General features: G+C 46.2%; 5 protein-coding genes and 2 pseudogenes across 7 annotated transcripts; 4 read left to right on the plus strand and 3 right to left on the minus strand.

Moving 5' to 3' along the window:
- Positions 1-10,832: 10,832 nt before the first annotated feature.
- Positions 10,833-12,004, plus strand: EV420DRAFT_1726811 (uncharacterized protein; the record flags this gene model as incomplete). The annotated part of the gene is made up of 7 exons (XM_060479841.1): positions 10,833-11,234; positions 11,291-11,392; positions 11,444-11,506; positions 11,563-11,620; positions 11,645-11,655; positions 11,787-11,810; positions 11,942-12,004. 7 exons carry the CDS (start codon positions 10,833-10,835, stop codon positions 12,002-12,004), a joined length of 723 nt encoding a protein of 240 aa, XP_060324450.1.
- A 758-nt stretch (positions 12,005-12,762) lies between these two features.
- Positions 12,763-16,475, plus strand: EV420DRAFT_1726813 (uncharacterized protein; the record flags this gene model as incomplete). The annotated part of the gene is made up of 12 exons (XM_060479842.1): positions 12,763-12,780; positions 12,859-13,279; positions 13,377-14,418; positions 14,479-14,623; positions 14,694-14,789; positions 14,843-14,907; positions 14,960-15,228; positions 15,254-15,472; positions 15,604-15,797; positions 15,855-16,008; positions 16,063-16,122; positions 16,174-16,475. The coding sequence occupies 12 exons, from the start codon at positions 12,763-12,765 to the stop codon at positions 16,473-16,475; spliced, it is 2,985 nt and encodes a 994-aa protein (XP_060324451.1).
- Positions 16,476-18,044: 1,569 nt separating this feature from the next.
- Positions 18,045-19,252, minus strand: EV420DRAFT_1485186 (uncharacterized protein; the record flags this gene model as incomplete). Its single annotated transcript, XM_060470180.1, has 5 exons — positions 18,045-18,191; positions 18,220-18,427; positions 18,687-18,799; positions 18,899-19,006; positions 19,202-19,252. 5 exons carry the CDS (start codon positions 19,250-19,252, stop codon positions 18,045-18,047), a joined length of 627 nt encoding a protein of 208 aa, XP_060324452.1.
- A 2,291-nt stretch (positions 19,253-21,543) lies between these two features.
- EV420DRAFT_1485187 (uncharacterized protein) lies at positions 21,544-22,474 on the minus strand (the record flags this gene model as incomplete). The annotated part of the gene is made up of 6 exons (XM_060470181.1): positions 21,544-21,553; positions 21,609-21,630; positions 21,755-22,058; positions 22,092-22,272; positions 22,302-22,365; positions 22,423-22,474. The coding sequence occupies 6 exons, from the start codon at positions 22,472-22,474 to the stop codon at positions 21,544-21,546; spliced, it is 633 nt and encodes a 210-aa protein (XP_060324453.1).
- Positions 22,475-24,078: 1,604 nt separating this feature from the next.
- EV420DRAFT_t254 lies at positions 24,079-24,176 on the minus strand (annotated as a pseudogene). Its single transcript has one exon. The product of its transcript is annotated as a tRNA-OTHER (tRNA).
- Positions 24,177-26,341: 2,165 nt separating this feature from the next.
- EV420DRAFT_t252 lies at positions 26,342-26,439 on the plus strand (annotated as a pseudogene). The gene has a single exon. The product of its transcript is annotated as a tRNA-OTHER (tRNA).
- A 339-nt stretch (positions 26,440-26,778) lies between these two features.
- Positions 26,779-27,551, plus strand: EV420DRAFT_1315163 (uncharacterized protein; the record flags this gene model as incomplete). The annotated part of the gene is made up of 2 exons (XM_060468650.1): positions 26,779-26,920; positions 26,954-27,551. 2 exons carry the CDS (start codon positions 26,779-26,781, stop codon positions 27,544-27,546), a joined length of 735 nt encoding a protein of 244 aa, XP_060324454.1. The 3' UTR covers positions 27,547-27,551.
- Between the last annotated feature and the right edge of the window lie 429 nt (positions 27,552-27,980).

A 27,980-nucleotide genomic window follows, 5' to 3' on the forward strand; every position in this document is an offset into this window, starting at 1 on the left:
GGCTTGAGGGGGAGGTCCCATAGTCCGTTGGGACCATGGAGCACTGCGATTTCGGCCTGTCAGATGCGTGCATCATTTGCTCTTGCTCAGTCCATTCAGGCCTGGACTTCTGGGGTGAGCCTGGCATCTCGAGGGAGCTCGAGGGACTCGACAAGCATGTGGTAGAGAAGCGTCCATGGACACTGGTAGTGGGGGACGGGTTCGGCGAAGGCTCGAGGTGGGACTGACGGGGTAAAATTGGAGACTCTGGCGAGTTCTCCAGTGCCGGCAACTGTTCCAAGTTCCTCGGAGTCATAGTCCAGGAACTCAGCCCAGAGGTGCTGATCCTCCGATTGACTGGCGGAGAGGACGGGAGGGGACATGCTGGCCTCTGCAGGGGAGGAGACCATGATGGGCCTCTTGGTCGAGCTTCCGGCCATAGGAGCTTCTTCCCTTGAGTCAGCGTAGACCCAACTGGTGTGGGGATACCAGGCAACTGGTGCCCCTCGGTTTGCTGGCCAACTAGGTCCATGGGTCCTTGTTCCATCTGTATGGGTGGTAGTTGCAGCGGAGGCCCCAAGGCCAAGCTCTCCAGAATCTTCGTCGAAGTCATTGTCCCCCCTTCGACGAGACTTCTTGTACCTCCTCCTTTCTCAAGCATCTTCTGCTGGGAGTCCTCCTTTGACTTCCCTAACTGCCCACTCGTCTCTGGGATCAGGGTCAGAGTCTTCTTCATCAGACCCCCCATCGTTCTTGAGGAAGCTGTGGAGCCTGCATCCTTCTTCGTCCCAGAGATTGAGAGTGCCTTCTTCACCCGACTCCATGCTCCCTCCTTCTTCTCCTGACTCGTTGTTGCCTGACTCACGGTGGACTGTAGGCTGGTCGAAGATACCTGGTATGGGCGAGTCTCCTTGCTCATAGAATACGCCCCGGGTATCAGTGATGTCGATTGACTCTGCGGTAGTGCTTCTGTAGGAGTCGGTGCTCGACTCTGAGGATCCCAAGTTGGATTGCGACGATGCGTAGAGGGACTCTCCAGGTCCTCTGGGTGTGATGGGTCAGCCATCGTGCAGGGTTTGCTGAGAGGCTGTGGGGATATCAATTATCTGTGGTGGATATGCCGGGGTGGAGGGTATGTAGTGGAAAGGAAGTTGGGATCGGATTCGTCTTTGTTGGCGACAGCACCATTGTACTTGGTACAAGGAGATGGACAAGAAAAAGAGTATAAAAACGGTGGAGATTGCAGGAATGGCATCTGATAAGGGCATCCATATGTGGATCTATTCTTCGAAGAGTCCGATGGTCATGATTAACCATGCGACCGTTAGGACAGGATAGAGTTCACTAGTCGTTATCAGCATGATGATTGCTGAGATCGTGACTGCTTGTATGATGACAGTAACTGGCATCAGTTTGAATGATTTTTTAGATTGGGGAGTGCGGGTTGTGAAGCGCTTGTCAGTGCCAGCAGTACGACTGCCAACAGCGAGCAAGCTGGATGGAATGAGTGAAAAGGTTTGTTTTTGTGTGTCATCCTTCTGTCGGTCCACTCACGATACGCTAACAGCCACGAGACTGTCCTTACGAACACAAGGCAATGACCTCTCTGGTCGGGCACTGGAATACTGTAACGAGCATGCCGACGGAAACCCGACTTCCACTCAACCCAACAAGCCACAGCCCAGGAAACCTACGGATCCTGATTCCCACTTTCTATTTCATATTCCATTTCATATTCCTATTTTATATTTCACTTCTCCATATTAATTTATCAATAGCCCGACATCGGTAGCGAACATGTCATCGGACCCCATCGGCTACCGACCGGTAGAATACATCCTCCGACAACCCTAGAATGTAGACCACTCCGAGTAGGAACTAGATCGGACTCCTAACTAGTATATAAGCCTTAGAATTACACTGTAGATACTCAGTTCGAATATCAACTTGGTTCAGCCCAATCTCTCTCTCTCTAACTCTAAGTCTAACTCTCGTTCTCCAGTCCGTGGAACTCCTGATCCGTTGGACTTATCTCTTACCTTGTCCCTGCCACTCCGTGGACTTCCGTCCGTATCCATCTTAGGGCTTCGGCTCAGGGGTGACATTGCTAATAGCTTCGCCTACGCCCTGACGCATCCCGCGGCATTCCGCTACTGTGCACTTACTGCCGCAATCCTATTGGCACGATCCTAACAGTATATTCGAACTCAAACCCTTGAGTCGAAATTTCTTCCTAACCATGTCTTCTACTTTCACTGTTCCTCCAGAAACCAGCCGCAACTCCACGGTCAACAACCGAACCTACACCATGGACGATATCCCTGCCTCTGCTTCAAAAGAGGGTCCCCTTCTCTTCGGATCGGATTCCGCCCCTCGCCAACAATCCCATAGGGAAACCTACCTTCACAGTGGCTTCACTGCTCGCCAATCCGATGTTAACCGATCGCCTAACCCCTTCCTAGCCCAGCGATCAGAATCCAATGGCTGGGGTGAGTATCGAAGCAACCCCCCACAGAACCCAACTACCTCTCTGTTCGATGACATCCCAGGTCGGGATGACGACGACGACCAAGGTTCAGAAGACGGGGAATTCCCCCCTCACATGCCAATGAATGGCCATGGAAACCCATCGGGAAATCCTGGCGGTGGCCCACCCAATCCAGGTGGCCCTGGAGGTCCTGGTGGTCCCGGCGGTCCTGGAGGAGGACCTAACAACAATCCTGGTAACAACCCTAATCCTCCCAATAACGACGCCCAGATCCTCATTCAACTTATGAATGTCCTCCGCGGCGTCTCCGATGCTGTCAATGGCAATCGACAACGTGCTGTATGCACCAAGGTCAAGGAACCAGATACCTTCGACGGTTCGGACTCCCGAAAACTCAAAGCCTTCATTGTCTCCCTCCAGTTAAACTTCAACGACCGTCCCGACGCGTTCCGCTCGGACACTGGCCAAAGTCAACTACGCCATCTCCTTCCTCTCCGGTGTCGCACTCGACTGGTTCGAACCTGGATATCCTCCACCCTAATCACCACAACCCTCCTGCCTGGGCATACTCCTATGCCGCCTTCCTTTCAGAACTCCGAACCAACTTCGGCCCCTTCGATGCCATCGGAGATGCCGAAGATGAACTCGAAAACCTTCGGATGCACGATGGAGACCGCATCATGAAGTATATTGTCAAATTCAATCAGTATGCTGCCATTATTGGCTACGGTGACAACTCCCTTCGTCATGCCTTCTACCGTGGCCTTTGCTCCTGCATCAAGGATGATATGGCTCACCATGGGAAACCCGATAATCTCCGTGATATGCGGAATCTCGCTCAAGAGCTCGACGCTCGCTACTGGACTCAGAAAGCCGAAATCTCCTGAGAAAATCGCAGCAACCCATCTTCCTCTTCCAGCAACAGCAACAAGGCGAAGGGTTCCAACTCCTCGTCTCCCAACTCCAACTCCGTGAGCCAAAAGTCCTCCCATTCGGGCTCCACGGGATCATCTTCGTCTTCCTCCAACAACTCTTCCTCTTCCAACCCTAAGCCCTACAGCTGACAAGTTAGGCAAAGATGGCCGTCTTACTCAAGAAGAAAAGGATCGCCGTCGGAAGAATAACCTCTGCATGTTCTGCGGAGGTAAGCACAAGACCGAAGATTGCAACAAGCGCAAAGCCGCGGCCTCCGCTCGGGGTCATGCAGCCGCAGCTACTCCTGCCCCTACTCCTGAGTCCACTGCCTCTATTGAAACGGTTCCATCGGAATCGGAAAACTAGAGAGCAACCCTGTATCCTCCGCACTAGGACAGGGTTGCGTTGACTGTCACAGTGCACTGGAGATCATAACCCTCAATGCTGCCGCTCTTTCCAATCATTCCTTGACTGTCTCTCTCTCATCTGAAGTTGGCTCCGGATCGGAGCCTGACGGTTCACCCATTTCTACTATCCTTCGTTTTCTCGCACTCGTTGATTCTGGCTCTAGCCACTGCTTTGTTGATTCGAAGTATGTTGAGGATCACAATCTCCTTACCAAATCTATCCCACCTGTCCAACTTCGGCTTCTTGATGGCTCCGTCGGATCTCACATCTCCCAATCCATTTCCCTTCCAATCCGTTTCCCTTCCGGAGACATCCTTCCTATTGACTTCTACGTCACTCGTCTAGATTCATCTTGTAACATCGTTCTGGGATACAACTGGCTCTCCCGCTACAATCCGTCGATTGACTGGGTAAAGCACAGTATCACTTTCCGTTCACCATTATCAGTTGTTTCTTCTTCAAGCGCTCCCGCGGCTGCCGACACACATGTGCCAGTCCACTCGGACTCTTCCAGTCCAATCCAACCATCCCAATCATCATCCTTCACCCCAAAATCGAGATCCCGACAGGCTCCGCCGCCTTATGAACCTATCTATTCCTACCCTACCATTCCTTCCTTTGGTGCTTCAGCCACCCCCAAGATATCTATTATTTCGGCTGCCGCTTTTGTCCGAGCCTGTGCGGAAGAAGGAGCTCAGCAGTTCACATTGCAGCCTTCTATGCCTAGTGTTAGTGGCAAAGCTACCTCCGCGGCCCCCGCTAACTTATCCGATGTCCCACCGGAGTACCATGAATTTGCTGATGTATTCAGTGATTCCCTTTCTGAAAAGCTCCCTGAGCATCGCCCTTACGACCTCAAGATCAATATTGAGGAAGGCTCCACTCCTCCGCTCGGACCCATCTATTCCCTTTCTGAATCCGAACTAAAAGCCTTACATGAGTTTATTGATGATAATGTCCATAATGGTTTCATCACTCCTTTCCGCTCTCCGCATGGAGCTCCGGTACTGTTTGTCAAGAAGAAAACCGGTGAACTTAGACTCTGTGTAGATTATCGTGGCCTTAATAAAATCTCTAAAAAAGACCGTTACCCTTTGCCCTCATTTCCGACCTCCTCGATTCCGCGCGTTCCACTCGTCTCTACACCAAGCTAGACCTTCGTCATGCCTATCATCTCGTCCGCATAGCCGAGGGTGATGAATGGAAAACCGCTTTTCGGACCTGCTACGGCTCCTTTGAATGGCGTGTCATGCCATTTGGACTCACTAACGCTCCTGCGGCTTTCCAGCGCTTCGTCAATGACATCTTTTCTGATATGCTCGATGTATCTGTCGTCGTATACCTTGATGACATCCTTATCTACTCCGACAATCCTGAGGATCACCGAAAACACGTACGCGAAGTCCTTCGCAGACTCAGGGCTAATGGCCTCTACTGCAAGGGTTCCAAATGTGAATTCCATTGGGACTCCGTCGAATATCTTGGTTACATCCTCTCACCCGAAGGCTTACGCATGTCCGAAGACAAGGTCAAAGCTATTACCGACTGGCCGGTCCCGCAGAAAGTCAAGAATATCCAGTCCTTCCTCGGCTTCGCTAATTTCTACCTGCCGTTTTATTCACGAGTACAGTGAGATCGTCCTGCCCTTAACACGACTCACTCGCAAAGGAACTCTGTGAAATTCGACGACGAATGCCTATCCGCTTTCAATGAGTTGAAGCAAGCTTTTACTCATGCTCCTATCCTTACCCACTGGCTTCCCGACCGTCAACTGGTTGTGGAAACCGACGCATCCGACTACACTATTGCTGCCATCCTATCCATTTACCTAGAGGATGGTGAGATCCATCCAATCTCCTTCTTGTCCCGGAGTCTCCATGGTGCCGAACTCAACTACGATACGCATGATAAAGAGCTTCTAGCCATCTTTGAAGCTTTCAAATACTGGCGCCACTACCTTGAAGGCTCCGTGGAAGCCATTGACATCGTTACAGATCACAAGAACCTTGAGTATTTCTCTACTACCAAGGTCCTTACTCAACGTCAAGTGCACTGGTCCGAATTCCTCTCCCAATTCAACCTTGTTATTCGGTTCCGACCGGGTAAACTTGGTGGGAAACCGGATGCCCTCACTAGACGATGGGACATCTACCCTAAAGAGGAGGATAGTCAATATGCTCAAGTCAATCCTCACAATTTCCGACCCGTTTTCACTCAAGAACAACTCTCCACTTCACTCCGCGCTACATTCCTTGAAGGTCCTGTCTTACGTGCTAGTGCTATCATGGACATCGACAAGCTCCACTCTGATATCAAGAATGCACAGCCGTTGGATTCCGCTTCCACCGAAGGCTTCCAACTCGCATCTTCCCCTTCCAACTCCTCTCGGTGGTCCGTGGATGAATCAGGACTACTACGTCTTGACAGTCGCATTTATGTCCCAGGACTCCGATGATCTCCATCTTCGCATTCTCCAAAACAATCACGACCACATCTTGGCAGGTCATTTTGGTCAAAATAGGACTCTCAAACTCGTCCGACAGAATTACACCTGGCCACAGATGCGTGAATACGTTCGCCACTACATTAAATCTTGCACTACCTGTGGATGTAACAAAACACCTAGACACCGCCCTTTTGGCCTACTCAAACCATTGCCGGTCCCAGAATGCCCGTGGGATTCCATCTCCATGGACTTCATCGAACAATTACCGGATTCCAACGGATTCACTGCTATCCTTGTAGTGGTCGACCGTGCAAGTAAGCAAGCAATTTTCATTCCTACCCACGACACCATCAACTCCGAAGAGCTCGCTCGGTTATTCGTTAACCATGTGTTCGCTAAACATGGCGTCCCCAATCATATAACCTCTGACCGTGGCTCCGAATTTGTCTCCCAGTTCACTCACACTCTTGCCAAAGCCTTGGATATGGAGCTTCACTTCACTTCTGGATATCACCCAGAGGCTGACGGACAAACTGAACGCGCTAACCAAACTCTGGAACAGTACATCTGCATCTACTGCTCCTATCAACAAGACAATTGGGATACCTTACTACCCATTGCCGAGTTTGCTTACAACAACGCTCCCAACGCTTCCACCGGGATCTCCCCATTCTTTGCTAACAAAGGCTATCATCCCAATATCACCGTACATCCTGAACGCGACATCGCCTCCGCTCGGGCCCGTGACTACATCGTTAACCTTGATGAGCTCCACCAATTCCTTCGAGATGAAATCACTTATGCTCAGTCCTGTTACAACATACAAGCGGACAAGCGGTGGTCCCTGGCTCCTGACTTCAAAGTAGGTGACAAAGTCTACCTCAGTTCCAAACATATCAGAACTACTCGCCCTACTGCGAAATTTGCCGAAAAATTCCTAGGACCATTCGATATCATTGCTCAGCCAGGATCCCATTCCTTCACTCTCAAACTCCCGTCGGACCTCCACTCCATTCACCCTGTGTTCCATGTCTCCCAACTTGAACCTGTGGAGACCAATACTATTCCTAACCGTACCCAACCTCCACCACCTCCAGTTGAAGTCGACGGTGAAGAACAGTATGAGATCTCTCAAATCCTCAACTCTAAACTCGACCATCGGTTCCGCTGTCCACTCCTATACCGAGTCCAATGGTTGGGTTATGAAGGTACCGATGAAGAGTTTGCCTGGATCCCCACTACAGAATTCTCTGCGGACGAATATATCAAAGACTTCCACCAACGTTACCCAGACAAGCCAGGACCGCTATCCAAAGTCACCATCCACAAAGTCTCCCTCAAACCCTCGCCCATTGCTTCTTGACCTACTCATAACTTATCGGCTCCCTACGGTCTCCGCTCCTCGAATTTCAAATCAAATCCTGAAAAACTATTGCAAATTACCTTCCTAATTGGGAACGGAACCCATCGGATGCCTATTTCTTGCTTTCCTTCTCCCTCTTACTCACTCAAGCCTACAAGCCAAGATATATATATATATTTATGCCCATTGGGGCCCACGCTTCAAAATCCGTGTACAAGACAACATCCAAAAAATATATACAAGTCCAAGAAGAGCGCCTAGGATTCCGCGTGCACCAACTCTCCCATCACCACATCCTCGTCCACCCTATCTTCCCCTCCACTTCCTTCCTGCTCCTCATCACTCATAACAATAAGCTCCAGCTCATCCAGTGCCGGAACGCTGATGGCACCCGCGCCCGGGCACATCTCATCCCTCTTCTTCTCCTCGGGATCCAACTCCCCTTCGGAATCCTCTACCAAAAACTCATCCGCATCCTCCAAATACCTCTTCCACAACGCCCACTCAATCCGACGGCCTCTGAGCGAATAGAACTTGTCCCTTGCGTCCAAGAAATGGTCGCGATGTTTGATGGCCAATCAAAGACCGTCTTTCCCAAGGCAGCTGTACCAAACTTGCATGTTGGCGACCTCGAAGGGATCCATGGCATCGAGGGTTTTGGTACCCGTCACGTGGGCATTCCACAACTGGGCAACGTCCTTGTCAAGTCGCATATGCATCGCGATCCGTAGGGCCTCCGAGTTCACGTTCTTGAGGTTCCCTAGCTCGACCTTAGACGCCACCCATTCCTCCCTAAACTCCTCCTCGACGAAATCCGATGGCCATTCCGGAGCATCACCCTCATGAAAATCGTCGACCAAGTCATCGATGCGGCTTCCGAGGAAATCCACCTTTCCCTCTACCCTTTCCAAGCCTTCCTGGAAATTGTCCATCTTGTCGCAAAGTTTTTGTAGGAGGTCGATGACCTCACTGGACCCCGCGGATCCTGAACTTTCACCTTGTGGAAACACACACTTGTTCTTCTTTAATTTGCACCGTTCGCAAGTACGCCCACGGCAAATGAAACATTTTACATTGTCTGCCTTACAACATCCACAATGCTCTATGCACCAAGTCAGCAAAACAGTCGGAACCCACGGGGAAGCCTACCATTATCCTTATATTCCTCGTCATCCGCCTGCATCTCAGGCTTGGTTTTCAACTTCTTCAATGGCCGCCCCAATGGCCCTGCGACTTCCTCCTCTCCACTCAATACCACCGCACTGGACTTGGCCTTCCTCTTCTTTGAATTCCCTGCGGCCTCCGAATCCGTCGCCTTACCCTTACCCTTCCTATCCTTCCTCTGCTTTACCAACTTTTTCAATGCCTTCCCCTTTGGGTCCTTCTCCCGCTCGTCATCTCCGTCGGACCCGCTACCAACCTTGCTCCCCCCACTGCCACCTTCCTTCTCCTTTGCCTGCTCCTTCTCGGCCTCCGCGGCCTTCCGAGCCTCCAACGCCTTGGCCTTAGCCTCATCCGCTAACTTCTTCTCTGCGGTTTTCCTCTCCTCCAAAGCCCTTGCCTCTTCTTCCAATCGCTTCACCTCCGCCTCTTCCTCTTGTCGCTTCCTCTCCATGGCCTCCCGCTCCTCCTGCTCCTCTTTTGCCTTGGCTTCGGCAACCCGCTTCTCCCGTGCCAACTTCTTCTCCCGCTGCTCCAACTCCTGGGCCTGTTTCTTCTCCTCCTTCAGCTTTTGCGCCTTCCAGGCTTCATGGGCCTCCGCGGCGTCCTCCCTCGCTTTTTCCGCGGCATCCCGCTCATCGAAGAAAACTTCTAGTTCGTCCGGGCGAAGATTGTCAGGTGTCGGGGCAGGCTCATAGGGCTCGGGAGTTACGGACAAACGATACTCAACGTTAGAAGACATAGCAAATGTTGATGACGGAGTTAGGGAAAGACACGGAGATGGTGGTGGTTACAGGTCAAGAGTTGAAAACTCACGTGACCAACCAGAAAAAATTCCACGCGGACACACTCGGCCATCGGGATCTGCGTCCTTGAGGGCAAGAATGCTAAGGGGGGGATACTGTAACGAGCATGCCGACGGAAACCCGACTTCCACTCAACCCAACAAGCCACAGCCCAGAAACCTACGGATCCTGATTCCCACTTTCTATTTCATATTCCATTTCATATTCTATTTTATATTTCACTTCTCCATATTAATTTATCAATAGCCCGACATCGGTAGCGAACATGTCATCGGACCCCATCGGCCACCGACCGGTAGAATACATCCTCCGACAACCCTAGAATGTAGACCACTCCAAGTAGGAACTAGATCGGACTCCTAACTAGTATATAAGCCTTAGAATTACACTGTAGATACTCAGTTCGAATATCAACTTGGTTCAGCCAAATCTCTCTCTCTCTAACTCTAAGTCTAACTCTCGTTCTCCAGTCCGTGGAACTCTGATCCGTTGGACTTATCTCTTACCTTGTCCCTGCCACTCCGTGGACTTCCGTCCGTATCCATCTTAGGGCTTCGGCTCAGGGGTGACATTGCTAATAGCTTCGCCTACGCCTGACGCATCCCGCGGCATTCTGCTACGTGCACTTACCGCCACAATCCTATTGGCACGATCCTAACAAATACAGTTGATGCTCGACAATGCGCGCTGATCAACATACAACATCGACGAGCAGCACAATGTGAGTTTTGGAATAAAGCTTAGAAGTCGTTGGGCAGTGTTCGTTCTCTGATGTGGCGCTGGGCAACGTGTAGACAAGCTTCGGCTAAATGTCAACAACCAACTAAATCGACTTAGATCAACTAAGGATCGCCACTTGCACTTTGGTGGACGATGCTCTTAGAGGTCAAAGGAGATTTGAGTAAGTCGATCGAGGACTTAGATAGTCACGAAACAGGGAGCTTTGAGTTGGGTAGAATAAACCTTAGCCAAAGCTGGGGTTTAAGCCAGCTGAGGCTCTACTTAAATACACTTGGGTACACTAATAATAGTATCATGAGAGAGTGTCCGTGATGATTGCATATGAGTAATCAAGCTGAGTAAAACGAAGAAAAATGAATAAACCGTAACATTCAAAGCAAGCAACATGGGTGCCATAAGTTCTCTCCCACTTACCTGTCTTATTCTGTTGACTGAATGTGGAATATTCCCTAGCCTTGGAAGTCTGGCTTAAACAGCAACTCAGATATCAATATTATATTCAATGTTCCTTCTCCTGAGTGTCCCATGACCAAAGACATTGCTTGTTATCAGCCACAATGCAAGGAGAAGAATTGGACCAAACTTGTGTTTGATGTGGATGCTTTATGGCATTTGTATACCTCTGCAGCACTTCTGAATGACGACGTGATGAATGGATGTGCAGCATTGCTATCTGATGCCTTCCTGGAATCCTCAACTGTTCTCTTCTCAATGTATGATCTTGCTGCCCTGAGGAACCAGTCAGAATCCGAGACTATATGGAGGTATACACATAAACTCAAGTTCTGGATGTACACACAATGGGTCATTCCGATACACCACAAACATCAGGTTCATTGGACAGTGGCCACAGTGAATCTTACAACAAAAGATCTTGAGCTGTTTGACAGCCTCACTGATGCTCTTGAGTCTGAGCGAGACATTCAGGTATGTTCTGGATATCTACTGCTGATGTTCCAATGATAAGTTCTGATGCATCGCAGGATGTTCTTCGCTTCATCAGAATGATTACCACATGTGCGAGGAAGCAAGGGTACAAACTTCCACCTTCAAGTATGGCATCATGGACCATGACAAGATTGATTGTGAGCCTTCTTTCATTTACCAGTGCTGCCCTAACTTGCATACATATACAGGCCATGCCCATACAGCATAATGGTTATGATTGTGGGATTTGGGTGCTGTTGCAGATCTGTGCAGTACTTCGTGGGCATTGACAGACAGCAATCACAGAGTCTGACATCTCAAAGTTCAGAACCCACTGTCTCTCTATAGTCTTAGCACTCGCAACATGGAATTCAATGTCAGAATAAGTAAGCTTTATACATATATCATAGATTTTGCCATGGTAGACACTTTTCGTTGTACGCTTCATCTAGAAATAATGGACCGCTATTGCATATTTGTATCTCCACCTGGAGACAGTGCAAACGGAGCTTATTCCATGTAGTATCTTGTCTTGTACCTTCTGATATGCAGGCCTCTATCTCTGCAATTGACCTAGTGAGCTCAGCTATGCCTTCATTCCAATCTCTGAAAGCTAAGTGACTATAACAGCTCTTGCCTTTCACTTGTTCTTCTTGACATTGCAGACTTGTCGAGTATGCATGAGCATCCTTAAATGTCTGTTGTAGAAAAGATCCAACATCAGCAATACACCTATCTATCAAATGGCATTGACATACAAGCGAATCTAGAAGTTGTGTGTGTGGCAAACTCTCTCAGGGACTACAACAAGGTGAACTTCCTTGCCGACCACAGCAGCATTTACTGGTCTTATGGTTCTCCATTCTTTGGCTCTCTTTTCCTCTGCTCAGCATCAGTCACTGCAAGAGTCTCACCACAGTTGTGGACATACCATTCACTAGCTCTATACTTAGCTTTAGATAGGCAACGAGCCTTGATTCTGTCCTCCTCAGTGGTGTATTTTGGTTTCTGGCCCATGTATAGCACTCTATGAAGCTCTTACAAGTGTCTCGCTATGTTGCTACAGAAGACACTAGACTTGAATGAGAAATCTATATGGATTGTAAGTCTGATTAGTTCAAAATTGAGTTGTACGAGACACTAACAGATTGACTGAACAGGCTGGAAAAGAATGGTATCTGTGAACAGGCAGAGGTCTATGAATCGATTGGTCTACTTATTAGGTGTGCCCGAGACCTGGTCAAGGAAATATGGTGGAAACTAATAAAGGGGTATAGAAATACTCACCTGGATATTGCCAACCCAGATGCTCTCAGACGTTTGCAATTTTCACTGATGACCCTAAATGGCAGTTAGCGAATGTCAGAAAAGGAGGTTCGCCTTGACGTTCATTTGTACTCCATTCTCCAACTTTTCCAAGCCTTATTCAAAGGACAGCAAAATGCTCTTGTTTCAATGGAAAACAGTGTCATAAGTGTGCTACTAATTAATTTGAGCTATCAGACAAAAGAGGGGCTCATTTTCCATTATGCAGACAGTAGGATTGGTATGCTAAAAGCTAAATGAATCATTCTGTGCATCTTTTTTCTCTGAAATATGAGTCAATGGACTCCTAACATTAAAGTCTCAGACTCAATTGCAGGCTGTGCAAGACGTTCGTCCACCTTCTGGTTTTATTGGAAGTTTGGGACAGCTTGCATCTCAGACATCCAGGCCTCGTAAAAGTGTGAAGGTCTATGAGAGTATCCCAACACCTTCAGAGGATGAAGAAGAAGAGGAGGAATTTGCTGGTAGTGGTCAAGAATTCATGTTGAGGGAAGAATACTATGCTCAGGCCGAGCAACAGGAGGAAGATGACGATCCTGAGGCAAGCATCGACCTAGAGGATGACCATCCACCTACCCTCTTGCACCCACCTATTGTGACACAGCACTTTGCTGGGGAGGAGGATGAACTCTTCTCTTCACCTGTAGCACCAAGACTGCTTGGAAATCTGAACGAGGGACAGAATCTGAATGAAAACTATGGTGCAATTTTTTGCTCTTGTGAGATGATGTGATGCTCATTGTTGTATATCCCTGGCCAGTTCTGCACAAAACCCTCCCAACATGCAAGGCACTAGTGTTCTACAACACTTCTCAGATCAGCAAAATGAGTCAATCTTCAATGGAACGATGGTTTTGCCACATCCCATTAGGTTTCTGCTGCCAAGTGACAGTACACTGTCGATATTGCAGATGGATGCATGCAGAGACCCTGATTCTCCATCTCCACTTCCTCAACAACCACCACAAGGACATAAAATCTGTCCAATTGATTTCTCTGGAAGAAAAAGAGTTGAACATTTGCAGTTGGTATTTGAACAGGCTGGTATGCAGGGTCTCCCATTACCATCCACTCAACCTTCATCTGCAGGTCCACCAGTTCAACAACTGCCATCTGCAAGGCCAATGAAGTTGGGATATCTATGGTCTGAGTCACCCTACTACCATGCTCACTCCCATCCATCTTCAGCCACCTCCATCAGTCATTCTACTGCTCACAGAACCTCCCAGGAACATCCACCAATGGAAAGGCCTACAGATTTGGGCTCTACCACAGCATTTGCAACATCCTACCCAAGTCTTGCTGGTCAGCTTATAGCTAATGGAAACATCCAACCATTGAAGGGTGTAGCTGGGCATTCTAAAAGTCCAAGCCAGCCTGCTGTGCCTATGCTTCAGGTGACAGCCCCTTCACCTATAACTCCAGTAGCTACTAGGAACCTCAATCAGTTCTCATTCAACACCAGTGTCCTAAGTACACCAGCTGGCACCTATCTTCATCCTTCCACTGCTCACGATGAGGCATCCTCCATAGAGACCAGTGATGGCTTTGAAGCACTGAATGATGTTCTGATGGATGTTCCGACAGAGTCAGGCATACTACCTGACAATGCATCTGAGGTGGAAGACAAGCCTTCACCACGTTCAGGGGTTGAAGCTGAATTGTCTGAACCCCATTGCACTGGTCGTTTGCAGGCAGAGACTGTCTCTCACATTGAGAAAGCTGCCAATCAGATCTGGCAAGTTATCAAGAAGACAACAAAGATCAATGCTGCCATTCAACCATCACACATTATCAACTGTGCATTCCCAACTGTTATCACCCATAAAATGTTGTACTGGAATGTCTTCCTTGTGAAGTACAAAGCGGAACATTCCAACGAGTCTTGAGATCAAGACCAAGCATCTCTGGCTTATAGCAATTTCAAGGAGTCTTTCCCAAATGATGAGTGGAAGGGTATTCTCATAGAATATGCCAAAGTTATGGACCTCAATGCAGGGCAGAGAACATGTGGAAAGTGCCAGTCAGTCTTCAAGAATACATTTCAAGAGCTTGCAAAGCAGGTAAGTCTTGAGGTGTCTGTCTTTGTCCTTATTAATAATAGGTTGTCAGCTGGAATATCATGCTCAACAGGATGGGTTTGAGGCCATCATGGCTGTTGTTGGCACTAATCCAAAGGACAATGGACCTTCCATGGTAGTATTCCATGAGACCGGCCTTGCAAAAGGGGTATGTACTGTGTTCTTTTCATGGGTATCTACAGCTAATATTGGCTCTACTAGTTTGCAGATCAGAAACTACATCTGAAAAATGATTGGGCCACTACACACCTTTGGGCATATGTTCAGTGAGTCAAGATACTATTATGCTATTGCAATATAATTATTATTATTAAAAAGAAACCAGAAATCAGACAGTGTAGTCAGCTTGCATCAACAGAGAGAGCTGCAGCATGAGCAGGAGATCACAAGTCCTAGTGGTTCTGACATTCCCACTTCTGTTGATGGTGAAGCTCTCCTACCATATGAAGAACCTCCCACTGCTATGACCACTGTCACAAAGGATGCAGGCAAAGCAAGAGAGATTTTCTCAACCTACAAGCTGTACAGGCCAGATAATGCAAAATCGGCACATCTTTCCTATACTGTCAACTTTAGTGCATTACTGGGTAAGTAGTCTGAATTTCCACCAAGAAAAAGTGTCATTTAATGGCTTGACAGTGCACCATGATGTCCTAATTTGTGGGGGAGATGCTCTGCCTATAACACAGGATGGCTATCCTGATTACAGATCATGCCCCTGGAGACATTTGGGTAAATCACTGCAGGAACACAACATGATTCTCACTGGCTGGCCACCAATGGTACCGCTTCCTATCAATGACAAAATGGATCTCATGTATCTAAACAAAAGTGCATCATCTTTGACTGACAGTCAGAGAATACATTTCGCAAAGGCTCTTGAAGATTCAGAAATCCAAATAGCTCATATGATCCCACTTAGTAGACCATTACTCTTATTTTGTACTGAGTCTCATTTACAGAAGCCCCTACCGGCCATCAAGATGCCAATGCATACGTCTTTGTATGCATGGCTATAAATATCAGTACAAATACATATCATGAAGGCGTGTACTGTGCAGAGATAGAGACATCGCACTCTTGGACTGTGCAAGCAGCAGTACCAAAGCCTGCTCCAATGGATTCCAAACAAATGCACACAAGGCAGAATACTAAGGTAATGTACTGTATATGTGCAAAGGTCCAATGGATGCTCAGATAGGTTCATTCCTAGAATACAAACAAGCAGAAAGATGGCACTGACCCAAAGCTCGGCAAGAAGAGGGTCGCATTCGAAGAACCAGTGAATGATACTGATGTCGAGCCTGAAGGACAGAAGAAGAGGAAGAGCCATGGAGCCAAGAAGCAGAATGCCACAGTGGTGCCAAGTACGCAGAACATCACTGAGACTTCTACTAACAGTGATAATGCACCTTGAACAGCCCAAGGCAACATTGGCAACATATGGACAGCTCAGTCCCAGCCAGACAAGGCAAACCAAGGTATGGCTGCACTCCTCTGTCACAGCAGAACATCTCACCATGTATCAACAGGACTATCTGAGAATGTCAGGGAGTGTCCAAGGCCACATCCAGCTTACAAGCAGACTATGACAACTGGACAGACTGTGATGACCAGACAAATCGGTGCTGTATCAGGCTCTTCTGCACTTCAAGACAGTGAGATGGACCCCTTCTACAGCAGTCCCTATGAGTTTCAAGATCTTCCAGGCAGCGGATACATAGAGGTCAATTCAGATGACAAGCACTTGACTCAAACAGAACCTGTATTGAATCATGTGGCATGGGGAAATGCAGTGTATGCTAATATTGGATGGTACTCTGGCACCTCATAAGGCCAGTTGTGTATACAATTTCCTGTAGGCTCAGGAATCAGATTGTACACAATTCTGTGAGGCCTGCAGGCCTGATAAGTATACACATGTATGAGAGCCTGGATCCAATCTAAATCCGCATTTTCTCAAATATTAGGCTCATTTCCCATTGGGATGGGCTAGAATCTTCCGTGGGGCCTTTCATAAAAATCTATAATTAGCCTGTAAAGTCAGCCCATCAATATCTGGCTGAAATCGGCTGGATGCGGCCAAATGATAGCATTATAGGGGCTATTTTCCAGTCAGAATAGGATTTAGGCTGGTTTCTGGGTGCTCAGTGGGTCAGGGAATGGCACTGGAATATTAATAAACACAAATAACATAAAAGCGGATCTACTGATGAGGTATGGGGGCTCTGGAGAGCATGTAATATAGGTATTTTCGCAAAAATGGCTACAATATTTGCTTTTTGGGGGGTTTTTAGGGTGATACATGCATTGGATCGACTGGGGGACTTCACCAATAAATTTCCTGACCTTGAAAACCCCCAAACGATCCCTCTATAGCACTTGTGGCACATTTTATTACTAGGATTAGACAAGCATATTGGATTTTTAGGGTGCAGCATGCTTTGGATTGCTCTGAAAACTATACCAGTCGATTTGTACACTATGAAAACCTTAGAATACATTGTCTTCTATAATATTTGACCTGTATAATACTGTAAAAAAGTGGGGATTGGGGTGCACATATGGTTTATTTTTTTTTCTATGCTTCGGATGAGTCTGGGACTATCACCAATAGATTCCTTGACATTTAAAACCCTAAAACGACTATAGGAACCTTTTATTGGGCTCCATAAACGATGGTAATAACAATATCACAGTTTAGGAGGAGCACATATGGAAAATCACTTTTCTGTACCTCGGAATACTTCAGAACTTCTACCAGTTTACTCCTTGACCTCAAAATCCCTCGTATAACACAAGGATTCGAAGAAAACCTACAAAAATACATGTTAAAAAAGAGTAATAGGGGATGGAGGAGATATACCTTGTATTACACATTTCTAGTGGTTGGAGAAGGTATTCCTGCTATATGAGAGACGATATATGCTGTATAATCATTTGTACAAATTCCCACATTCATCCGAACTATATTGGAAGAGATATAAGCAAATCATTCTGCAAATGATGAGGAGCACATCCCCAATTTCGATATTCTGATCATTCTATAGCTTGGGGAATGTCAGAATCGGATTCCTTGACCAAAAAAATGGTAGGATCATCCATCATCCATGGTCATTTCATCAAGAAAACATCTAGTGGTAAGAACAAATCAGACTGCAGCAATTGTCAAGGAAAGTCCATATTGTACTTCAGAGTGTTGCTGACTTTTTATGGGTTTTGTTGCAACCCAAGAATGTCTCAGATGTTCAGCCTGTTGCAACGCATTACAACACAATAATTTCGTGTATTTATCAATAGTTACAATGCATGTAAGCTACTTCTACATGTTGCAATGCGTTGTAACACGAAATTTATTGTATGTAACTTAGAAAGAGAAAACCTTCAATCCCATACCTGCTTCTTATTGCAACACTGCCCATCCATTGCAACATCTCATTTTCGGCTTGCAATGTGGTCCGACGCAACCACCGCCACGGGTAAATTGAGTTTGCTTGGGCACGAGCAGCAACGTCCGACCGCCATGATCACTGCCAAGCAAATAATACCTCTAAAAGACGCCTGTAATAGCCGCTCACCCAATCTACAATTGCGCCCTTCCTTGTGCCACCAAGCCAAGATGTGGCAACAATGAATAGAACGAGGGTGGCCTCATCGAGAGATGATGTCGAAGGGGTAGATGTCTCTTGAGTTGCCGATAGTAGAGGATATGACGAGCGACAAGGAGTCGCTTGTTGCTTAGTAGTGGTAGAGTGCAGGTAGGAGATTGTGGTCAAGACAAAGCCCCTACACGTCAGTGGCTTTTCAATTAGCAACAGGCATTGCACTGCCACTACGTGGACCATGCCTGGACTGTCTCTAGTTCCATATCCCTCAAGTCAATTCGTGAATTAATTTTGATAACATATCACAATATAGGTCTGAATAGACTTATGAAAGAGATGTCTCTGTGGGAGGTGCAAGGACCTCCCTGCCAAAGAGCTTCCAACAAGCTTAGCCTGTGATGACCCCACATGCCGGTGGCATACGACTCCCATGCCTATACCTTTCATCGCTTCCATCATTGTCCGCTATTGTCCTTGCAGACGATTGACTCTCTTCGCCAGGTATGTGCCTGATTTTTTCGTTTTCTTTGTCACTGCCAGGCTCAACATCCATCTATTTAGATCTCGAGATCACAGTGATTATACGTATCGACACCCCACAAGCTAGGTAAAGTGCATTGTTAGGATATTCTTCACTTACACTTGTACTCACTTTTGGACAAATTTTTAGGCTGATTTTTTTTGACTCTGAAGCTTTGCGCAATATATTGAGAAAGAGGGCTGCATCGTTGGCATGCTGATAACTTAAGGTTTTGCATATCTTTGAGTATACAGATCAGTGATTCAGCATCCTGCAAGTGAGGTAAGTTCGTCTTTAAGATTTCAGGGCTGTCCATTTTGAACTATTTAGGACACTTCTTAGCCCAAAATTTGTGGGGTCAACGCCTTGCAGCGAGCAAAACATCGCAGGTAGTGGATCACCATGCAGGTACATTTGATTTAATCTCATTCTCACGTTACTGACAACTTGCATGTTTAGACTTTTGGCAGGATCTACCAGATTCATACTCGGTCACTAGCTTCACAATGAACACATGAAGGAGAAGGATGCAAAAGCAAGTCACTATCTATCTAACTTCTCTGAGCTTTTTAATCATTTCGGGACCATTTGGAGATGCATTTCAATGGGAGGTAAAAACAACGAAATCAAAGTCAAAAACTCTTGAGGTTGAAGCCGTGTGGTGAGCCCACTCGTCGTGAGGAAGAATCCTGCCATAAATAGGCTTTCATAATTGTCCATATCTGTAGCACTGAGCCATTGACTTTGCCCAGAACTTGAAACCCACTAAAGTGCACAATTGGCATGTCAGACACAGGTAATCTGACTTGTATCATACAGGTTTGTTGACTCACACATGTCAATTTAGGTCAAATCCATGAAATTCAAGGCACAAATTCCTGAGGTTCAAACCATGTGGCAAGCCCACAGATTAGGAAGAAGGATCCTCCCGTAAGTTTGTTTTCTCGGTACAGTGTTTCAGCCTTGCTTGAGTCATCAGCCTTCTTTGAGTCATATTGATATTTTGCACGCAATTTTGGTCTGGGGCCTTATTCTCTTTATATATATGATTATATACCTAGAATACATAAACGTACCAAATATTGAGTCAAACGGTGTTGCGACTGCAGCCTATTTACGCGTGTAATTTTGCAATCTAGAGTGTTTTACATGCATACTGAGAAATAGTGAGCGAGCGGACTAAAACTATGTGTCGACACTAATGCTACGCGGTGCAATGACCTGGAGTATAACTTATGGCATAAGAAGCAACGGGATTCTAAACAGGACTTAGTCACAGCACTGTACCTGATGGGCATGTGTGATGAGAAGGCCAAACCCTATACCCAATGCCTTAGGCTCTTACTTACAAGCATACTCATGGGAGCTAGATAAAACCTTGAAGATTGCACTGACACTGAGAACACTTAGCACGCTCGCTAACCATGACGCGCTGTACCTGAAAATCTGGGGAAATCCTTAAGTGAGATGACAGATATCACCGGCACGAGCTTGGGCAATGGGCTTCAGCTGAAGTCTGCGAGCCCGCGTTCCATTGTTCTGAGTCCCATTGTTTGAAGACTCACTTGTTGCCGTGTCTATGAGAAGCCTCTGTGAATCCAAGAAAGAAGTCCTGAACGACATATGCCAGAACTGATAGTTCTGTGTGCCTAGACCTGTCGGTCACTAGAGAACGAGCCCGCGGGTGTCGGGAGAGCACCTCTTGGCACGCGTTTAGCGAGCTCACTATAGAAATGAGACTAAAACTGGGAAGTCCGACTCAGATGCTCAGTAAGATGGCGGTGGCAACATGCTACACATGTAGGAGTCTGGGTACTGCGCGACGTTTGTAATTCTAATTCCCCTGTAGTATAAGTAGGCTGGTTACAGTAGGTAGAGGCAAGTTTCGAGCCCCTGAGTTCCCATGCACGTGTTGAAGGCGGTACTGTAACAAAGGATCAGTTTGTGACTTTGAGCTGTGCGTAGAATTAGCGAGCTCACTCAGAGAAATACGAGATACCCTTTTGATAAGACTTTTGAGAACTTAGTCAGAGTGAATACGAATCAGTGACGCTGTTTCTGTTCTGTTGAGTGTGATAAGTCTGTTCGGAGAATGTGTTGAAGTGGAAATCTGAGATCTGTTCTGTTCTGTTCTGTTCTGTTCTGTTTCAGTCTGTTCCGTGTCAGTTCTGTTCGAAGTTCCGTTTCTGAATCTGTTTTCCGAGCACTTCTGAAGTGTTCTTGAGTTGAGATAACCTGCGGGAGTTAGTTGGAGAACCCCTACATACAGTTGTGTAGCGAGTGGGCTAAGTCAGTGCTTACCTGTGGTGTTCTTTTAGCGAGCTCACTAAAGTTTCGGCGTGTATTGCCTCTGTTTCTGTTGGGATCAGTGTCCCTTGTGTATTATACCTCAAATCTGCCTTGAAGGTTGCATCGCACCAGTGAACGACCTTCCTGTAAAAAGTTCCTAGACTTAGGAGGTCATTAGAGAAAGCTTAGCTTCGCTAAGAGCGTGGGGAATAAGAGAAACTCTTCGAGATATTGAAGTATAGTTGGATTGCATTAGAAATAATCGCTCCCCCTAGAACTTACGAGGGTGATTGTAGTTTGTGTAGTTGTGTGAGTGTGTGTGTGGGTTTTTGAGGTTTGCCCTTTAGCCCGCTCACTATTCCACAGGTGCCCACAGCCAGCCTCATCAACAGTGCAGATGCCAGAGTGTGGCAGGTCAATTGAGTCAGTTATGACACACAAATTGAGTTTTTTAACTTTTGTCCACTGTTTTGGGCTGGTCATGGCAGTTATATTGTACTAAAAATATTATAGACAAGTTGCCGACCTTCTCATGTATAAATTTGTCACTTACATTGATACATTTAGACCAAAATCTGGACCAGATTTTGAGAAACAATCCAACATATCATAAAAGTGTGACACCCATGCTCATTTAGGCTAGACATCCCAAAATGGAAACTAATTAAGGACACGCTGACATGTCTGTGGAAGCCTCACCCATGTCATCATCGCCTGCATTCTCAGCCTCCTTTGTCCACCTTGAACGCAATTCCTTCCAGGCATCACCAGCATCCTCCACCGGCTGATATTCTTGATGAGAATGTGGTGGGGAATGGAAGACAGGACCTTTTCTGAATGGATTCTTGATATCATCGCCTGCATGCTTCTTGAAGTGAAGCCAATCATGATGGCGACTGGCAATACAGTGAAATGGCTGCATTGCATCAAGATGGGGACAGCAGTCTGGTCCAGACCCTTGAAAGCCAAGGAGCAGTGCAAATGCTTCTTCAGCATCATGGAGCTTATGATAAGCTCATAAAAGATCTTGATCAACATCATCAAGAGGTCCATAGATAAGCAGATGCTTGAAGGCCTCTTCAGTGACTGGCGGAGGATACCAGGAAAGCTGACTCGAGGTTGTGCTGGCTTCTGAGCTTGAGACTGAATGACTGCACTTGCACTTAGCGCTTTCATGGAATTCTGGATCCTCTCTAATTTGGTACATGTTAAAAGAACTACAGGAAAGTAAGAGGCAGTTACGTACATTTGGGCAGCCTCGGCAACATGAGCCATCATGTTATTTTCAGATAGCGAGGCAGATTCTTCACCTGAAAAAAGATGTTCATCAATGAAAGATTAACATTCTGAAGGGAACATACACCTACCTTTTCTGTTATCAGTGAGGATAGCTTGCACTTTTGCATTTCCTGTCGCCATGGTGGCTCGCTGTTAAGAGAAAATTGTGCTTGTCACAGAGATAACATCATGTGACCAAAATATGCCAGTCAACAGAGAGAGCATATTCATCATACGTGCCATATCATCAATGGTGTGACATGCTCTCTCTAAAAAAGCCCAAAGACAGCAGTCTTTGTGGGAGAAGAATACCAAAATGGATCAAGCGATTGCCGAGGCACAGACCAATGATCTATGACCAAAAGACAAGCGCCTCAGCTGGCGTGCTATTGCATCAAAGCATGGTGTGGACAAAGAAAGCTTCCGTCGTAGAATGAAAGGGATTGGCATGTCTATGTCAGCCTTCAATGCAACCAAGCAGAAGATCACACCAGCAGAGGAAGCGGTTATTGTGGAGCACATTGGCCTGCAAGCAGATCGTGGATTTCCATTAACACATTGTGATGTGGTCAAGCTAATGAATCACGTAGTCAGAAGCAGAGGTGGAGAGGAAGTCGGCATGCAATCAAGCTGCATTGACAATTTTATGATGTGACACAGAGACAAAATTCATGTGCTTTGGAGCAAACCTCTGGATATGCAATGGGCAGCCTCACTCAATCCCACCGCAGTCAAGGAATGGTTCAAGCTGCTAAAAGAGTTTCTTGTGGATCAGCACATCCTCTCAGAAAACATTTACGGTATGGATGAGAGCGGTTTTCCACCATCTGACCAAGGCACCCAGCGAGTGCTAGGCCGACGAGGGACAAAAACACAACATCGACAAGGTGGTGCTGACCGGGAGAATGTCACTGCTATTATTACCATTTGCGCAGATGGTACAGCATTGCACCCAACAATTATTTTTAAAGGACAGAATATGATGGCTAAATGGGGGGAGAATAATATTGTGAATGCATCGTGAGCCGTATTTGCTTCAAGGAGTCACTGACATTCACTTACACATCAATAGGATCTGTGTTTCTCCTAATGGATGGACTGATAGCAAGATCGCTCTAGCCTGGATGGAAAAAGATTTCGACGCCAAAACAAGAGAGAAAGCCAATGGACATACCCGTGTTCTAGTCGTTGATGGACACAATTCCCACCACACACTTGCCCTACTCACATACGCAAAAGAGCATGACATCATTGTTCTGGGCTATCCACCACATTGTACCCATGCGCTTCAGGGCCTTGATGTGGTATGCTTCACAAAGATGAAAACTGCATGGAAGATGGTCATCCATGAGTTTGAGGATCATCACTGGCACAAAGTAACAAAGGGAGACTTTACCAATCTATTCGGTCAAGCATATATGCAGGCGTTCGATCCCAAAACTATCAAAGCAGCATTTCGTGTTACCGGTATCCATCCCTATGATCCAACAGTTATTACAGAACGACAAATGAGACCAAGTGAACCTACCTCCATCAAGGAGTCATTCCCACTTTCACAGCCATTGCCAGTACATGCAGCAGCCTGGTCTGCTAGATTTCTGTTTGAAAGATGTTAGTTGACAGTTAATTGTGATACATCAGGAGTGTCAATTTACATCCAGCCCATATACAGTAATTCCATCAGGATGACAAAGTGGCTTAGTAAGCTTCCCAATCTGTGTCAATGATGGCATCATTAGAAAAGAGGGCAATTCCGGGAATTGAACCCAGGACCTCAAAAATAAATCCTATAATATCACATGACTTTCTCAAGCAAGCATGCTAACCACTACACCATACTGACATTATATATATATCTTTTCATCTCTATATATACCCTCCCTCCCTTAACATTTATGACCTCATATTGATGCCCTCCCTTTGCTCCGCTCTAGTGCGCTCTTTTGCCTTTTTAGGCTCCCCAAATCAGCCCATCAATTTTGGCTGGATCCAGTGGCAGTGCCGCATTCTTAATACCCAAAATAGGGGCTATTTTCCGGTCAAAATAGCTATTGGGCTATTCTCAGGCTACTGGCTGGGCCAGGGGATGGCACTATAATCTGTATAGACATAAACAACATAAAATAGAGCCCTCTAATGATGCATAGGAGCCCTGGATAGTGGGATAAAAGGGTAATATAATGAAAATCGCATAAATATTCGCTTTTGGGGGCTGCTGCATGCATTTGATCGGCCGGAGGACTTCACCAATCGATTCCCTGACCTTGAAAACACCCAAACGACCCCTCCACAGTACTTTTGGCACACTTGATTCCTGGAGATAAACGAAAATATTCGCTTTTTAGGGTGCAGCATGCTCCAGATCGCTTTGAAAACATTACCAGTCGATTCCTATGCTATAAAAACCCTAGAATACATCCTCCTTCATAATATAGGTCCAGTATAATACAGTATAAAAGGGGGTATTAGAGGGCATACATCGCTTATTTTGTTTTTTGCACTTTGGATGGCCTGGAGAGCATCACCAATGGATTCCCTGATATTAAAAACCCCAAGACGACTCCAGCCTTCATTTATAGGGTCTCAAAAACGACAGAAATAATGATATTACAGTTTAGGAGGAGCACATGTAATAAATCCTATTTCTGGGCTTCGGACCACTTCGGAGTTTTGTCTATTGTGTTTATTGACCTGAATAACACTCAAATGACCCCACAGGACAAAGGAAACCATCAGAAATACGTGATAAAAAGAGTAATAGGGGGATGGAGGAGACATACCTTATATTTTGCATTTCTAATAGTTAGGGAGGGTATTCTTGTTATATAACAGACTATATATATTGTACAATGGTGTGTACGAAGCCCCATGGATATCCGAAATGTATTGAATGAGATATGAGCAGATCATTCTGTAAAACAGGAGGAGCACATCCCATATTTCGATGTTCTGCTCATTCTATGGCCTGGGGATCATCAGATTCGGATTCCTTGACCCAAAAAACAGTAGAGCCACCTATCATCCATGGTATTCAGATGTTCAAACTCCGAAGTACAAGATGTTCTCTCATTTGTCACTTATATTGTCCTGTAGCTACATATGGCTGTATGTGTTATCTGGGTAAAATGGCTCCTATGGATGATAAGTGGCTCTACTGCAGGTCAATAAACACAATAGACAAAACTCCGAAGTGGTCCGAAGCCCAGAAATAGGATTTATTACATGTGCTCCTCCTAAACTGTAATATCATTATTTCTGTCGTTTTTGAGACCCTATAAATGAAGGCTGGAGTCGTCTTGGGGTTTTTAATATCAGGGAATCCATTGGTGATGCTCTCCAGGCCATCCAAAGTGCAAAAAACAAAATAAGCGATGTATGCCCTCTAATACCCCCTTTTATACTGTATTATACTGGACCTATATTATGAAGGAGGATGTATTCTAGGGTTTTTATAGCATAGGAATCGACTGGTAATGTTTTCAAAGCGATCTGGAGCATGCTGCACCCTAAAAAGCGAATATTTTCGTTTATCTCCAGGAATCAAGTGTGCCAAAAGTACTGTGGAGGGGTCGTTTGGGTGTTTTCAAGGTCAGGGAATCGATTGGTGAAGTCCTCCGGCCGATCAAATGCATGCAGCAGCCCCCAAAAGCGAATATTTATGCGATTTTCATTATATTACCCTTTTATCCCACTATCCAGGGCTCCTATGCATCATTAGAGGGCTCTATTTTATGTTGTTTATGTCTATACAGATTATAGTGCCATCCCCTGGCCCAGCCAGTAGCCTGAGAATAGCCCAATAGCTATTTTGACCGGAAAATAGCCCCTATTTTGGGTATTAAGAATGCGGCACTGCCACTGGATCCAGCCAAAATTGATGGGCTGATTTGGGGAGCCTAAAAAGGCAAAAGAGCGCACTAGAGCGGAGCAAAGGGAGGGCATCAATATGAGGTCATAAATGTTAAGGGAGGGAGGGTATATATAGAGATGAAAAGATATATATATAATGTCAGTATGGTGTAGTGGTTAGCATGCTTGCTTGAGAAAGTCATGTGATATTATAGGATTTATTTTTGAGGTCCTGGGTTCAATTCCCGGAATTGCCCTCTTTTCTAATGATGCCATCATTGACACAGATTGGGAAGCTTACTAAGCCACTTTGTCATCCTGATGGAATTACTGTATATGGGCTGGATGTAAATTGACACTCCTGATGTATCACAATTAACTGTCAACTAACAGTGTTTGATGCATCAAAGTAGCAGCTATAGGTGTCTTCTCAATGGCCACACACACCATCTTCATCAAGGATCCACCAGAGACCTGCTGCTGTCACCCCATTGCATGATCATGACCCCAACATCGACCCACAACTCTATGATCCAACCACAAATAGAATGAGGACACAGCCATGCACACCTGTTCAGCAGATCAGGGACCCTGCCATGGATGCAAGCTTGTACACACCTTCAAAACAGATGAGAATGATGACCACCTCACTTGCGTTGACATCGTCTGGTAGCTTCCTTGTGCAACCGACTGTCAAAATCACATCACGACACACTATTGATCCACCCATTCTTGAAGGTCCTCCTAGGCACCTACCACAGCCAGACTGAGCACGAGGAACAGGTGCTCTTGTTCCTAACATTGATGAAATAACACCGCGCCAACTCAAAGCTGAAATCATGCATCTGCGAAACGATATGTCATTAGCACATCAGCATCTCATTGCAAGGGATGGGATCATAGAATCAGCTCACGCAACGTTGGTTGTCCAAAACATCTTTGTGGAGAAGCAGAGTCTTGCCCTCAACACCAAGGAGAATCCAAGACCAAAGAATAGTACAAAGGTCAGCATGGAAGGGAAAGGCCGGCATCTAACAGGCTCTGAGTTTATGAATGCTGTAGAAGAGGCTGGAAAGGCTTGGGAGAATCAGGAGAATACGAGGCAGGAGAAAAGGCTGTGGAAAGAGAATGCAAAGAAGCAGAAAGAAGAGCTGGAAAGGTGGTGGAAGGAATTCAAGACACAGCGAGCTTCAGAGAGTGCTGAACGTGAGAAGCTCTGTCAATGGCTGAGGGAGGAGAGAGTGCGAGTAAAGGACCTTCCAAAAGGCCCATCTTGTGTGTTGAAGGCTGACTGGATGAAGGCAGCCATCCAGGATCTTGACGACAAGAGCGATGACAACAATGATGAATCAGAAGAAGAATGATGGTGTATGTAATTGGTCCCATGGATGCAAATTTGCCACCAGACATACCCAGTCACAGCCAGTCACACTGACTCAAAGATGATGTTTTGGCTGTTTTGCTCTCTTTTCAATGGCTTATGGGTAGATGATTGTTGAACACGCTCAGACGGTCATAATTTTTTATGACAGTATGACTTAGATGTTGTTCTAACTATCTGTCAATTTTATTTACATAAATACACAAAATTCATAACATAGAAAGCCAAACAATTTCTCATGACTCAAGCAAGGCTGAAACACTGTACTGAATTCGCATAGAACTGTGAATTCAATCAATTTTACCTCAATATACCTCAAATTTGAGGTTCAAAATTCTGAGACCTGTGCCATGCAGCGAGCCCAAGTAAGTGTCCTTTCAATGTGTTTTGATGTAGCTTACAGAGGATTGTTTTAGG

The sequence above is a fragment of the Desarmillaria tabescens genome (assembly GCF_030435595.1).
Source record: "Desarmillaria tabescens strain CCBAS 213 chromosome Unknown EV420scaffold_62, whole genome shotgun sequence".
In the NCBI taxonomy this organism is placed as follows: domain Eukaryota; kingdom Fungi; phylum Basidiomycota; class Agaricomycetes; order Agaricales; family Physalacriaceae; genus Desarmillaria; species Desarmillaria tabescens.